This window comes from Peromyscus leucopus, chromosome X (assembly GCF_004664715.2).
Source record: "Peromyscus leucopus breed LL Stock chromosome X, UCI_PerLeu_2.1, whole genome shotgun sequence".
Classification (NCBI taxonomy): Eukaryota; Metazoa; Chordata; class Mammalia; order Rodentia; family Cricetidae; genus Peromyscus; species Peromyscus leucopus.
Genome location: NC_051083.1, coordinates 4,140,919 through 4,157,543, shown reverse-complemented (window position 1 = coordinate 4,157,543; position 16,625 = coordinate 4,140,919). Strand labels below are relative to the sequence as shown.

Here is a 16,625-nt window from a genome sequence, read left to right as displayed (position 1 = left end):
GGTAAGATTGTCATTTTTACTGCTTTGATTTTATCTATCCATGAGCATTGGAGATCTTTCCATTTTCTGATATCTTCTTCAATTTATTTCTTCAGAGACTTAAAGTTCTTATCATGCAGGTCATTCACTTGCTTATTTAGAGTTAGCCCAAGGAATTTTATATTATTTTTGGCTATTATAAAGGGTGATGTTTCTCTGATTTCTTTCTCAGCCCCTTTTTCATTTGTATATAGGAGGGCTGTAGCTAGAGTTTTCCTGCCTTGCCAAAGTCAGGACAAATCTCTGTCACCCGCCAGTCCCACAGTCGCTCAGACCCAAACAAGTAAACACAGAGACTTATATTGCTTACAAACTGTATGGTCGTGGCAGGCTTCTTGCTACCTGTTCTTGTAGCTTAAATTAATGCATTTCCATAAATCTATACCTTGCCACGTGGCTCGTGGCTTACCAGCATCTTTACATGCTGCTTGTCCTGTCGGCGGTGACTGGCAGTGACTCCTTCTGCCTTCCTGTTTTTTCTTTTCTCCTGTCTGTTAGTCCCACCTATACTTCCTGCCTAGCCACTGGCCAATCAGTGTTTTATTTATTGACCAATCAGATCAACACATTTGCCATACACAACATCCCACAGCAGAGGGCTACCGATTTTTTTCTTTCTTTTTTTTTTATGCCAATTGCCATTTATTGAAGGAGGAAGAAGATCTTGAATACAGGCTTACAGCACAATGGGAGGATCCTGGAGGGCAGAAGTTTGCTACAAATGTTTTACAATCTTGCATCGAAGCTGTTAATGCCCATTATGAAGGATACATAGAAAAGGAACTTCCCTTATGCATTCAGGAGGGTGAAACCCTGGAGGGAATGAGCATAGGGAGGATATCAAGGTCAAGGTCAGCAAGCAAGGCAACAGTTTTCCAAAATGGGGGCCAGGGCCCTACAGGTCCCCCTTTTACTAATAAATGAACTTCTGACTTAGGTTGCATGGGACGTTAGCATGGGTACATCATGGAGACTCCTTCCCAGGCCACACAGACACTCTGTCTTACATTGGTGAATGCCCCCCAGGTATTACCCACCTCTGAATACTCATTATCATACAGGCTCAATTGTGTGTGAGCTGCAGACTTAACTGCTGCCAAAGATCTCAAAGTGCTGGGCATGCAATCTGTGTGCTCAACACAGAAAAGACCAACAGAAGTCCTAACCCACCCATAGCCATTAGGCTAAAGGCTACTGAGCCATTCGCTTCCTTAATGAGCCTTCCTGCAAATTGGAGTCCTTGTAAGATGGTATCTCAAAGGCAAATGGAACTTGAGTGTATAAATTTATAGTTTTAAAAGCCAATTGAACTGTATATAACTATTGAATTAATTTTATCATGCCCAATAAAATGAAAGATTAATTAACTGGGGTAGCTACTTTTGCTACCAGGGTCTCCACTGTGCTAGCTGTAGTAAGCAATTATGAAATGGTAATCCCAGAAACAGTAGAAGTGGTGGTCGCTTCTGCTATAACAGCAACAACAGCAGCAACAATGTCAAATTCTCTTCTGGAGTGTATTGGTATGCACTGACATGGATACAACTCCAGGAACACAAACTGCCAAGGTCCATTTTTCTTGATCCCAGCACCACTTAATCAGGCAGCTCTGCAAAAGAACAACTAAGAACCATAAAGAAAAAACAGGCAGCTCACAAGGAGCATAACTAATGGTCTTATAATGGCTACATTTAGGCTGATAATTTTTTTCTGGTTTTTCAAGACAGGATTTCTCTGTGTAGCTTTGCACTTTTCCTGGAGCTCACTTGGTAGCCCAGACTGGCCTTGAACTCACAGAGATCTACCTGTCTCTGCCTCCCAAAGGCTGGGATTGAAGGCAGCACCTCAAATGCCCAGCTAGGCTGATAAATTTTAAGGTATTATCAAAGGGGGCTAAATGAATTTCAGGAGGCCAATAAATGTTGCACAGAGCAACTCATGAAAAGTATGTATGACCCCAGCTTGAAGAGGAATTTGAAAATGAGAAGGCTTAGCTGGCATGCAACTATTAAAAAATAGAGGTCAGTGACCTTCAGGTTTATCCTTAATCTACAAGGTGTCTGGGTGACACGTTCTCAAGCATACTTGAAAAAGCAGTTACCATGCGTTACCTTCCGGAGAATCCAACCACATGGTTACAGTTCCTAGGCTTATGTTAATGCTTGCCAAAGTTGGCCTTTTTGGGCTCTCAATCCCCATTGGCATCAGAAGTGGAGAGTTTATCATGAAGGCCCAATTGGCTCTATGTCATATTGGGTTTTAGCAGTAGCCACAGGGTGCACTCAGCACTCAGGAATCCAAAGAGAAACCTCATTGTCCTGAGGAAAGACATAAAAAGAACCCTTGGTCCACACCATTACCAGATCAGGTCTCCTCCAAGTGCCAGTAGAAAGATCCTTCCATTGCTTCAGAGGGTGATTTGCAACAGGAGCCATCCAGTGCTTATCGGCAGCGGATGCTCCAGCAGAATCCACTGATAAAAAAATTAAAATATATAAAACAAGGGAAAGAATAAAATGTGAAGGGGAATGAAGAGTTCTTAGTTACCCTTATTTACATTAGCAAAATATGTTTGGGTTTTTTTTTAATAGTTTAAATTTTTATTTTATTTTTTTCAATTAATTAATTAATTAATCTATTATCAGCTTGATATAGTATAAATTCTTATCTTAATAATGAAATGTTTCATTGAGGTTTGCTCAGTAATTGTGTAAAACCAAAACTTATTATGAGCCATAGTCATCCTAGGGCTCCCCCATGCTATATATATAGCCTCCATGGCTTTGTGGGTTGCAGTCTCATTATTCTTTACTTTATATCTAGAATCCACTTATGAGTGAGTACATACTATGTTTGTCCTTCTGGCTTTGTGTTACCTCACACAGGATGATTTTTTTCTAGTTCCATCTATTTGCCTGCAAATTTCATGCTGTCATTGTTTTTCTCTCCTGAGTAGTACTCCATTGTGTATATTTACCACATTTTCTTAATTCATTCTTCAGTTGACAGGCATCTAGGTTGTTTCCAGGTTCTCACTATTGCAAATAGTGCTGCTATGAAAATAGATGAGCATGTATCTTTATGGTATGAATTAGCATTCCTTGGGTATATGCCCAAGAGTGGTATGGCTGGGTCTTGAGGTAGTTTGATTCCTAATTTTCTGAGAAACTGCCATACTGATTACCACAGTGGTTGTACAAGCTTGCATTCCCACCAACAGTGGAGGAGTGTTCCCTTTGCTCCACATCCTCTCCAACATTGATGGTCATTAGTGTTTTGGATCATAGCCATTCTAACAGGTGTAAGGTGGTATCTCAGAGTCGTTTTGATTTGCATTTCTCTGATGATTAAGGATGTTGAGCATTTCTTTAAATGTCTTTCAGCCATTTGTGATTCTTGTTTTGTGAATTCTGTTTAGCTCTTCAGCCCATTTTTTAATTGGATTGTTCAGTACTTTGATGTCTAGTTTCTTGAGTTCTTTATATACTGTGGAGATCAATCCTCTGTCAGATGTGGGGTTGGTGAAGATTTTTTCCCATTCTCTTTTTTTTTTTTTTTTTTTTTTTTTTTTTTTTGGTTTTTTTGAGACAGGGTTTCTCTGTGTAGCTTTGTACCTTTCCTGGGACTCACTTGGTAGTCCAGGCTGGCCTTGAACTCACAGAGATCCGCCTGGCTCTGCCTCCCGAGTGCTGGGATTAAAGGCATGCACCACCACCGCCTGGCTCTTTTCCCAATCTGTAGGCTGTCTTTTTATTTTTTTTTGTTTATATATATATTTTATTTTATAATGCCATTCAGTTCTACATATCAGCAATGGATTCCCCTATTTTCCCCCTCCCACCCCCTCCCCTTACCCCAGCCTACCGCCCATTCCCACCACCTCCAGGACAAGTCCTCCCCCGAGGACTGCTATCAACCTGGTAGACTCAGTCCAGGCAGGTCCAGTCCCTTCCTCACAGACTGATCCAAGTGTCCCTGCATAAGCTCCAGGTTTCAAACAGCCAACTCATGCAATGAGCACAGGACTTGGTCCCACTGCCTAGTTGCCTCCCAAACTGATCAAGCCAATCAACTGTCTCACCTATTCAGAGGGCCTGATCCAGCTGGGGGCCCCTCAGCCTTTGGTTCATAGTTCATGTATTTCCATTCATTTGGCTATTTTTTTCAATAATTGAGTAAAACTGAAATTTATTATAAGCCACAGTCATCCTAGGACCTCCATTCTATATATATATATATATATATATATATATATATATATATATATATATATATATATATATATATATATAGCCTCTATGGTTCTATGGGCTGTGGTCTGATTGTTCTTTATTTTATATCTAGAATCCACCTATGAGTGAGTACATACCATGACTGTCTTTCTGGGTTTGGGTTACCTCACTCAGGATGATTTTTTCTAGTTCTATCCATTTGCCTGCAAATTTCATGCTTTCATTGTTTTCTCTGCTGAGTAGTACTCCATTGTGTATATGTACCACATTTTTTTCATCCATTCTTCCTTTGATGGGCATCTAGGTTGTTTCCAGGTTCTGGCTATTACAAATAGTGCTGCTATAAAAATAGATGAGCATGTATCTTTATGGTATGAATCAGCATTCCTTGGGTATATGCCCAAGAGTGGTATGGCTGGGTCTTGAGGTAGTTTGATTCCTAATTTTCTGAGAAACTGCCATACTGATTACCACAGTGGTTGTACAAGCTTGCATTCCCACCAACAGTGGAGGAGTGTTCCCTTTGCTCCACATCCTCTCCAACATTGATGGTCATTAGTGTTTTGGATCATAGCCATTCTAACAGGTGTAAGGTGGTATCTCAGAGTCGTTTTGATTTGCATTTCTCTGATGATTAAGGATGTTGAACATTTCTTTAAATGTCTTTCAGCCATTTGTAGTTCTTGTTTTGTGAATTCTGTTTAGCTCTTCAGCCCATTTTTTAATTGGATTGTTCAGTACTTTGATGTCTAGTTTCTTGAGTTCTTTATATACTGTGGAGATCAATCCTCTGTCAGATGTGGGGTTGGTGAAGACCTTTTCCCATTCTGTAGGCTGTCTTTTTGTCTTATTGACTGTGTCTTTTGCCCTGCAAAAGCTTCTCAGTTTCGAGAGATCCCATTTATTAATTGTTGTGCTCAGGGTCTGTGCTGTTGGTGTTTTATTTAGGAAATGGTCTCCAGTGCCAATGCATTCATGAGTGCTTCCTATTTTCTTTTCTATTATGTTTAGTGTAACTGGATTTATGTTTAGGTCTTTGATCCACTTGTACTTGAGTTTTGTGCATGGTGACAGATATGGATCTATTTGTAATCTTTTACATATTGACATCCAGTTATGCCAGCACCATTTGTTGAAGATGCTTTCTTTTTTCGATTGTATAGTTTTGGCTTCTCTGTCAAAAATCAGGTATTCATATGTTCATGGATTAATGTCAGGGTCTTCAATTCAATTCCATTTTTCTGTATGCTGGTTTTTATACCAGTACCAAGAATTTTTTTATTACTATATCTCTATAGTAGAGCTTGAGGTCAGGGATGGTGAATGCCTCTAGAGGCTGCTTTATCATACAGGATTCTTTTAGCTATCCTGGGTCTTTTGTTTTTCCATATAAAGTTGAGTATTTTTCTTTCCAAGTCGGTGAAAAATTGTGTTGGGATTTTGATGGGGATTGCATTGAATCTGTATATTGATTTTGGTAAGATTGCCATTTTTGCTGTTTTGATTTTATGTACCCATGAGCATGGGAGATCTTTCCATTTTCTGATATCTTCTTCAATTTCTTTCTTTAGAGATTTAAAGTTATATCAAAAAGTCCTTCACTTGTTTAATTGTGGGGTGTTTACCCACCACTCCCACAGTTCCCCAGAGTTTTCTTGAGTGTGAGCAGCAAGAAATATTATATAGAAGGATTTATAGTGGAGAATCTTGTGGAGATAAACAGATAGAAAATAAAGGATAGCTTCGAGAGGGCCTGGAACCTATTCCAACGGGCCCCGACTGTCTCTGGCCCAGGGTTTTTATAGAGATTCCAAGGGGTGGAGCAAAAGACCTCCTCCCCCAGCACAGCCAAGTGCAGAGCATCTCAGACACCTGCACTCAGGCCTGTGGTCCTGATCATCCTCTATTCGGACCTGCTGGGTAAAGCCACGAGGAACCCGAGAACAGGCTCCCACAGGTCCCCCCTTCTTAATATATAAAAAATAACTATTAATGGCTTAAAGCAATCTCCACAGCTGTTACATCTCCCAATATAGGAGTAGAGGATGATATAGATGGCATTTCTCTTTTGAATTAGGTCCAAGGTGACCACAGCAGTCTTAGGTGCCTCAAGCCCTTTCTAAACCAAAAACTCTTAAGGCAACTACAAACTTAAAGAATCCCTTAGCTTCATCATTACCATTAACAGGTTAACATAAATATTGCTATACATAGTCACAATTCTCTCAATCTTACAACTCAAAGCAAACTCTTAACAGAACCATTTGAATTAGAATATATGGTGCTATATATAGTTAACAATTTTCTCCGTCTTACAGCTTTAAATCAGTCATTTGAATTTTCTTGTTAACAGAACATAGGAAAAAGTTCGATGTATTCACATCAAACTTAAACATTTCCTCAACTCCACAAAACCAGGGTGCATTAATATCAATAGGTTTCTGCGAACATAATTCAATCTCATAACTCCTCCTTTTCTTTATATTTTTTAAACAAAAACTCAAACCTAGTTAGAGGAACCCAAACTTATACAATTCCTACAAACCTATATTGAAAAGGGATATTTTCAATCTAACCATTAACACTTTGAAAACTTTTAGCAAAACATCCAAAAGCAGTTTCTTAATAAAACTCTTCTACACACTTTAAAAGTAGTCTCTTAGTATACCCCATTTGCATTTCTTACTAACAATACGTGACATTAATCCACTCAAACAACAATTTAAATTAAATAGACTAAGTAATATTAACTCTCCCTTTTCTTTATAATTTTAAGCAAAAATCTCAAGCCTATTTGGAAAACCCAAACTTTTCTGTTTAAACAGTTCCATTTTTAACACAAAACCAGTTCCATAAATAATTCCATTTTTACATAAACAGTTCCACAAAACAATTCATAAATCACCAGTTAATAAAGCATATATGCATACACAAAATTGCATCTTGATTCTAAGCAGAAATACATTTCTTCATTTAAACAGTTCCATTTTTAACCCAATTCCAGAAAACCGTTCCTAAGTCATTACTCAAAACTGTCCCATTGCAATGAAATCTCTATTTTTTATTTCATTTAAGTCTTAGAATTCAAATGATAAATTCTGGTACTAGCCTTCCAAATATGAGAAATCCATAACCAAAATCTTTTTGTAATTTTATCTCATTTTGAAGTTCAAAAAGTTCAAAGAAGAAAAATTCTGGTATCAGGCTTTCACTTCCAAATATGAAGAGACGTTTTTCCACCAAAACTTTTTGCAGTTAATAATTTTTGTTCAAACAAGTGTCTCTGAACTCTTATTCTCAAGCCCGAGACCGTTTTAAGTACAGTAGTATTCTAAACCGCACCGTTTTTGATGTTAGCTCAGATTTTTCTGTATTGCATCGATTTTCCACGGATCTCAGCTATGAATGCCTTGTTGTGCTGGTTCTGGCGTCTGCCATTCTTAGCTTCTTAGCGGCTTCTGGAGCTTTTGAAACCTTTCAGACTGCCTACTTTGCAGTCCACTGGGACACTAACCTTCTGTGTCTCGGGTTCTTTCACCATATACATTAAGAATAGATTCACACTTAACATTTACATTTTTTACAAACTCACATAACATGTGCTTAAGCATAAACTTACTCAACATTTACACATTTTACAAACTCACATATAACATATTAACATCTATTTATTTATACTATAGAACTACTTTAGCAAATATATTTCTTATTAATTCTTATATACTTATATTCATTCCATCTTACTTATTTAAACTTACATTTACAACTAGCATCTTACACGCTTATTATTACATTTCTTAAGACTACCTTAGATACTTCTTACAAGCTTATATTCTTTTTTTTTTCACTTATAAACTGTATGGCCATGACAGGCTTCTTGTTAACTGTTCTTTTATCTTAAATTAACCCATTTTTATAAATCTATACCTTGCCACATGGCTGGTGGCTTACCAGAGTCTTTACATGCTGCTTGTCCTGGTGGTGGCTGCAGTGTCTCTCCTTCCTTCTTCCTGTTTCCCCAATTCTCCTCTCTCCTTGTCCCGCCTATACTTCCTGTCTGGTCACTGGCCATCAGTGTTTTATTTATATAGAACGGTATCCACAGAACTTCCCCTTTTCTTCTTTTTTTAAAAAGGAAGGTTTTAACTTTAACATGGTAAAATTACATACAACAAAACAATTACCGAGCAAGAATTATAGTTACAATATTAAAGAAGATGTCCTATCTATCTTATATTTGTGAGTTTAAGGTTTTATATCTAACTTATCTTTTATCATAACTGAGGAAATTACAACTATCTAGTTTTCAACCACTTCAAAGACCTGAGAAGGAACATAATGGTACCTGAGAAATGGATGTAAGCAACTTTTGGGAATCTTGCAAAAGTAGACCAAGACAGCCGGCAGCCTGGACAGTCATCTAATGTTTCTCAGCATTGTTGGTGCATTTAAATTGGCTACAGGCCTAGAGTATCTGACAGACCATTTTTAGAAGCAGGAATTCTGAAAGACCATCTTACCCTGTCTTGGCAGAGTACAGTGGTCGCTTTCCTTGTGTCACGCTTGTCCAGAAAGGACAGCATTATATTTGTACTGTCAGCCATCAAGGCAAGGGCAGTTCTTTGCCCAGTAGGCCATTTTGTGCCAAAAAGACAAACTTCCAAATGGAAATGTCTTAGAAGCCCAACATTCTCTCGGGATCAATTGGTGCAGCCAGGAGCAATTGTGTCTCACGTCAACAGAATTTTAAGTTATTTAAATGCCATATTCTCTAGGTCTATGAAGTCATTGAAGATTACCTTATCTATCTGAAATATATCTATGTATACCTAGAAGACTTAACTAACATGGCTACAGATATGATTATCATTGATGACTAATTATTAATCTATTTTTTAATTATCCATTACAATTTTAAATGAGTTACATAAACATAATACCTCAAACAAGAATAGAAATATATATATATATATATATATATATATATATAAAGTATAACAAAATTAACTTCAAGTTTGTATCAATAAACTAAAATTTATACCAATGTAAAACATTTTAAACATAAACTAAAATCTATACCAAGGTAAAACATTTTAAACAAGTTGTTCTTTAAAAGTAGGTTCATTAATCTACCCTTTTATGTTATCATCTCCATATCCTCCTATATATCTATATCATATCCCCTTTTCTTTTTCAGAAAGAGATCACATTTATAATCAACCTGTTTTAAATAAAAATATTGTTTTTTTTTCTGTCCCACACCAGAGGGCTCTTCTGATTTGGGACATAAGAATCTTTTTTTGTTTGTTTGTTTTGTTTTATACTAGCAATAGTTTCTTTTTTATTTTAATATACTTTAGGAAACAATATACAAAGCTGAGCTTTCCCACCTTTTCTGTTTAACAGCAGGAAACTCTGATTACACAAACTGAGCATTTTGTGATGGCTAAGAAAAAGCAGTCAGCTCCAGACTTGAACAGTTAGCTACAACACAAACATCCTTCAAAATGAAGTGTCATAATAGCAAGACAGGAAAACTAGGTTGAACAAATGATACCACTTGGGAAGTGACTTCATCATTCTTGTTGAATTTCACATTCATTAAATATCTTTTGCACAATTTATTGTTAATATGCTTTAAACAAAACCTCCCTTTAAGGAATTACTGTAATAAGATATAAATATTCAACAAGAATAGTTTTGATAAAGAATCCCCATGTAGTTCAATTTCTAATATGCACTGACCGAAGGAAAAGAAAGTAACAAAATGTATTTGTTTAAACATGTTTATTACAACAGATACAATTCACATCTGAGTAGCTCTGTTTCCTCTTCCCCTCCCACAACCATGTTCATTGGGCCACTTCCTTATTCTTGAGCAGTCAATGTACTTTCAGCACACTTGCCCAGCAGTACTTTTAGGTCCATTCTTACAGGGTGCAAATGCATTTCAATAATTTATACAAACATGTGGGTTATGCTTGATCACTGCAACTTCCAGCTACTGTAAACAGAAATGAGAAGGTTATAGAAAAGTGCCACAGCAACAGTGCCCTAGAAAGGAGAAGGGGCACCTTAAAAAATGGATAAAATCAGGCCAAGGACTTCTGAGGGAATGGAACATACAGGAAATGAAAACATTTCTTTGTAAAACAAATGGAGCAGCACTGCTCTTGATCAGGTGCAAGTGCGGAACAGTTGTCTCATGATATCTGTACACTGCTCAAAGTTGTATCCTTAGACACAAATCGCCTGGCACTTGCACTGGATTTTGGAAAATACAAGATTTCTGAATGATAAATTAACCCCCCAATTTTTTTCCTTTTTTTAAAAAAGCTAATTTTGCAGACAGGTTTCCATGTAAAAGGCTAGGTATTTAGCCACCTCAGCATTGATTAGTTTTGGATGTCTAAGCTCTGTTACACATGACTTCTCATGGCTTCACTCTACAAAACATATTTACAACATGAAGATACATCTACAAGAAATCTACATTTCAAGGGTTTTACAGATCAATCTTGTATCTTTCCCCTGAATTGACTCTCACAGACCCCCGTCCCCTTGTCATTTCATTTGCCCAGCTTAACGGTCCACAGTCTACTTAAATGTAGCTCAAAATGTTATGACTGGGCAATAGATTTAGAGTTCCTGTAGGATTCCATGTGCCATTATTCACATCTTCAAACCATAAAGGAATTCTGATTTTTTAGCTTTTCGAGTTTCTTAATTTGTTGTCTCAAAAACAGTATCCTCTGCTCTCGCAAGGTTGCTTGAATTTCACATACTCGAACTAGAGATCTCAAATTTTTTAATTCAGTACATATTTCTGACATATGAACACTTCCCATATTATGGGCTTCTTCACGCAATCTTGATGCCTGTTTCTCTACATGGTCTGCAGGCCACCCCTGAACATGTTTTATGAGATTATCATTGAAGTGTGCTGTTAGTGTAGGTGTTAATGAACACGCAGGCCGAGCAGACGTATTCTGTGGTACAATTGTTGCATTTGATGCATTGCTACTGGAAGTATGATTTGGACCAGGTGATGGACTTCTCTGGCTGCTTAAGCGCTGAAGACTTCGAGGAGAGACAGGCTCGTGACTCTGCTGCTTATCAGCAGTTACAGGCTTCTGTGTGGCCGACTGTGACACTGGCCCTTGCTTAACTACTGGAGTACTAACCTTTGACTGTGACAAAACAGGTGGAGTACTAATCAAAAGTTTGATAGGGACTGTGTTTGTTTGAGGTGTGCTTATTCTTGGAGACACATAGGATCTTGGGGATGAAGCATCAGACGTTAGAGACATCGGAGACTGATTAGATGGCTGGGCTTGTGTAGAGAGCTGGGCAGCTTGAGAAATCAGAGAGGTGATGTTGAAAGCAGATGGTCCAGCAGTAAGAAACTTGTGGATGATAGACTGCAGGGAAGCTTGTGTTACAGCTGCTGTAAGAACTTCATTTATTTTGGATATGTCCACATTAGAATTATTAAGCTGTAGCGTGGCTTGCAAAGCAGGAAGCAACTGTCTAAGAAGATTTGGGTCCTGAAGTACAGGAGGTATTGGTGATTGTGGAACAGGAGAAATAGGTACTGTTGAAGCAGATGTTGGAGGTGCAGATGTGGGGTTCAGGCCAGAGGCTGAAGATGTGGAAGGAGTTGTGCAAGAATGTGATACTGATTTGTCTCCTGGAGCAGATTCTTTTCTCTCTGTTTTCTGTGCAGGGACAGAAGCTGTGGGTGTAGGCAGTTTGGATAAAGCAGATGCTCCATTAGCATCAGATGACTTCTTTGGCTGGTGATCAGATTGAAGCATAAATGAACTAGAAGGAACAGTGCTGGGGGTAGCGGTTGGATGAACCACTGGTTTGATGGGGTGCTGTACTGGCACAGAGCTACTGTGAGTCTCTGCTCTTGGCAGTCTGTAGTTTTTGTCATTGTGTCTGCTTGTCTGAGACAAAATGTTCTGTGGGAGCGAACTACTGGCATCGCCGGACTGCTTGTCTTCCATTCCACTGGTGAACCCACTAGTGGCTGTCGCTTGCATCACCTCTCTTCTGTAATTCCTATCTTTTGGGAAACTATTAACTGCCAACTTATTTGCTTCTTTTTGTCTCTGTTCTCTTTCAAGTCACTCTTTTGGTTTTTCCCACTGTGAAACTTCTGTGCGACAATTGTAGTAGTATTTTTTTCCAGAAGAGCTAATATGTTCAGACCAGTCATCTGCAGAATCATAAGGTGCATCTGAAGTTTTGCTTGGATTATTGCTTGGATTAGAAGAATGTGAATTTGAACTATGAAGAGCACTGTGGTTGTGTGAATTTTCTTGTGGAGAGTAACTGGTCCCACCTTCTCTTTCTCTAACTCTTTGAGCGTGCACATTTTTGGCCTTATTGTGACCTGTGCTGTCACTGTATTTGTTTTCAGGACTATCAGATCTCCGCAACATTTTATTTGGTGGTGAAGGATCTGCAGCGACTCGCATCTTTTCATGTCTGTGATCACCACTACTGGGGTGACTCTTGGACGAATACTTAAGTGCCTGGAAAGGCTGCGAGTCCCCTCTCTGGTCGTGACAGCCATCACTGAGTCTCTGCTGTTTCCTCGCATACATTACCATCAATGCCCGGCTGTGTGTGTGTGTCAAGGAGGGGTGGAGAGTGGCCGCGAGGTGGGTGGGCGGGCGGGCGGGCAGCGGGCAGCCCGGGCGGCACGCCCTCGGAGGCTCGCAGCACCTCCCCGTTACTGGCGCCGGCGCCCCTGGGCTATGTCCCTTGGTCACCACTGCTTAGGGGCGGCCTGGGCAGCGGCGCCAACTACACGGCGGCAGTGCGAGCCAGGGGGAGGGGGACGAGAGGCCGTGTTCGGGTCCCCGTGGAGAGCGAGCGCCTCCAGCACCTTCCCCTTCACCTGCTGCTGCTCCGCCGCCGCCACCGCCGCCGCCGCCGCGGCCGCCTCCTGCCCCCCCCCAGCTGCCGCCGCCGGGTCCTGATCGCCACCTCCTGCCGCTGCCACTGCTACTACTGCCTCCGCCGCCGACATAAGAATCTCTTAACCATTTTTTTTTTAAAGCAATATGTCTGGGTTTAGAGGGGGAGTGAGCCAATTCCACCTGTAAAGCTAGCTTGGTATATTTGGGAATTTGGGCGTAGCATCTCTTACTACTTCCTGCTGGAGGGGGGCGCTGTATCTTATGGGGATGCAAAGAAAATTTTAGGCCTATGGGGTAGTCTGTGAGGCTGTATTGTGTGAACCAGTTGCCTTGAAACGGCTCTGGATGTTGGATCATCTGGGCCATGGTGTCATCGGAGATCTTTCAGGGGGTCTTGGCTGGTGAAATTTATGTATCTTAATCTGGAACAAATCCACAGCCTCTGGCTTTCTGTGGAAACAAAAGCAGAACCTCTTTTCCAAAGCAACATATCCTTAAATCAAAATTTTGAAGTCAAGTTACCTTTAAAATATACATTTTGGCATAACTCAACAGCTTTTGCAATCAAATGTTTTTCTTCAGTTACAAATATCAAAGACAACATAATCCAGATTCTCTGTGTGGTAGCCATCTTTTACGTGGCTTATTTTTTATATTACCTTGAGCCTATTGCTTTAAACTGCACCATTCTAAGACTGAAACAGTGCCGTGGCTGTTGGCTCCGCCCACTTAACCTTCACAACATGGCAGTAGTACGTTTTCTGCGAGTTCTGGGAGTCATCAAGTCTCAGAAATAGTGGGTCTAAGCTTTTATCAAAGCAGCATGTAGCCCAGAAACCTCTTTTTTTTTTTTTTTTTTTTTTTTAATACTAGTAAAGACTAAATCTACCACACAGCTTAATGTGCCGCTGGCAGACGCCTCATTTCCACCATATTGCCAGTCAAATGCACAAGCCAGGAACCCACCAGTGTTCAAACCTGTGTTTTGCAATGTCTAGCTGCCCGTATGAGATAAGAAGCAGGAACCTGGTTTTGGCTCTGTTTAGAATTGGTTATTAAATATTTTCAGGTTTAAGGTGGATACTCGAGCCTTTGGGCCACATTTGTTGCTGGAGGGCTTCTCTCCAGGGTCCCCAAGCCCCGCAGTCCCACAATCCACTTATAAAATAATCATTCAGACACATGTCATTTATAAACTGTATGGCCGTGACAGGCTTCTTGTTAACTGTTCTTTTATCTTAAATTAACCCATTTTTATAAATCTATACCTTGCCACGTGGCTGGTGGCTTACCAGAGTCTTTACATGCTGCTTGTCCTGGCGGTGGCTGCAGTGTCTCACAAGCTTATATTCTTAAAGGAACTCTATAGATCTATTTTACAAACTTATATAGGCTACCATTAGCATATATCTAACTTAGCAAACACCTAAAGATTTCTTAACACAGATCTAACAAGACAGAATTTTTACAAACTCACATATCTTATTTTCATCTTTCTACTTCTTACTCTTAATTATTATCACCATCTCTATTACATTCTCTCAACTAGACAGGAAGTATGTACATCATTTCTAAAGTTTAGAGTTTATAGTCAGCTTTGTTATAAAGCACTGCGATTTAGTAATTGTTGTCATTATAGAGTTGTGATACTTGTTGCTAGGGGGCTGTAACATTCTCCGGACAAAGCCACACCCAAAAGTTGCAGAGTTCTCTCAGCCTTTCTGGAACCGGCAGAGATGCACTGTCAGCGGTAGACTGTTTTTAAATAGAGGCTGTCCCTTCACCCAAATTTATAGTAGCTCCCCCAAGTACTTCAATTCAGACAAATGTTTCTATTACAGCAGTATTTTTGTTTCGTTCTACTGAAAAACTTCACTTCACACTGAGGGTGAAATTACCATATTTAGCTGCTGTAAAGCTCTTTGCCAAATACTGCACAGCTATTAGGTGATATAAAGTATTTTTCTAAAGAAGCTAGTAAAGCCAAAAGTGCCACAGCTCTGAACTCTGTTTCCTCACTGTTTGCATTAGCCAGTGACAAAACCTCAGAAATACTAATCGAACCACTTTCATTCTGGTTCCTTTATAGGAACCTCATTGGAGCTGACCTTCCTTAGTTCCACACTCCTTACCAAATGCTCCGGTAACCACCGGGCTTCATTCTCCTCTTGTGAAAAAACACAGACATGTCCTCAACCCCATATTAACACAGGATCAGGACCCTTCCATAATCCTAAGCAGGGATCTTTCCATTTCACTTGAGTTTCAGGATTTAGAATTTTCACTTCATTAGCTTTAACTCCTGATGTTATTAGCAGCGGTGATATTTAGTGATTTCTTATAGGGAACTTTCAGGTAAAGCAACTCTTTTGTAAGACAGCTAGATTTTCTGAAGTTTGTTTCCCATCTATAAAGCAGTCATTTCTTTTTTCAATGCCTGTTTCCTTGTCTCCTTATTAGATTTGCAAAGGAATAACTCATTGCAGGCAGTTTGTTCAAAAGGCAAAGAACTTTTTCAATGTCAACATAAGTTTCTTCATATCTAAGACAACGTTCAGTGTATAAACTGCTTTCCCTTGTTTTAAGGATTTAAAAGTGGCTTGTTTGCTCTTATAGGTAGCTTTTTGTCATCCAACTACCGTAAAAAACTTTGCACAGCTATTAGGGTAAATAAGGCATTTTACCAACTCCCCCCCCAAACCACGAAGCACCTAGTTCCGTATTCTTTCAATTTTTCATTGGAACTGACACCCAAACTCCTAGACGATTTTCCTCCTTATTTTTAAAAGCTGTATTTTAATTTTAGAGCTGACAAAAGTGTTTCAGGGCAATGTCGCCATCTTTAGTGGAAAAACTACCTTTCCCAGAATGCATTTCCCTTATATCAGTCCATAATAATATCAGTCCCTTCTGTCATTTCCTATATTTCTTTTTGAGTCTGAGAGTCAACTGGTTCTCTTTTACCAGACTTGCATACAAATTCTTGCCTGGGAGGTTTGAACAAAGTTTTTTGCTTTTGCAATGGGAGATTTGAACAAGCATTTTACATTTTCAGCTATGGGACATTGGGAGATTTCTATTCTCTCCTCAGCTGGCTTCAACAGGTGTCTCTCGTTCGTTTGACACTGGCCCCGTATCAGAACCACACCTGCCTTGTTAGCGCACGTTGAGGCTGGCATTTCTGTTAGCAACTTTCCTCAGGGCTTGTGTTCATTTTAGCCAGTCAGTGAAAAACAAGATCATTTACCACAGCTTTTCCATAGCTCTTTCAGAGAGATTTTCTCTCACTGATCTATCTCATTTTTCTTGTTTGTTCCCTGCCAGATGCAGAGCTTCAGCTATCTGTCTGTGGCTCTGTACCTCTGCTAGCTGCCTTTGGAGGTAGGGGCTTCCCCCCCCCCCAATCTACCTCAAACTCTAG

The 16,625-nt window shown here is 39.6% G+C and overlaps 1 protein-coding gene across 1 annotated transcript; it reads right to left on the bottom strand.

Annotated features, from left to right (window-relative positions):
• Nucleotides 1–10,428: 10,428 nt before the first annotated feature.
• Nucleotides 10,429–12,928, bottom strand: LOC114700700 (WW domain-containing adapter protein with coiled-coil-like). The gene is given in 1 exon segment (XM_037198985.1): nt 10,429–12,928. A coding segment is annotated over 1 exon segment (1,941 nt). The 5' UTR covers nt 12,893–12,928; the 3' UTR covers nt 10,429–10,951.
• Nucleotides 12,929–16,625: the final 3,697 nt, after the last annotated feature.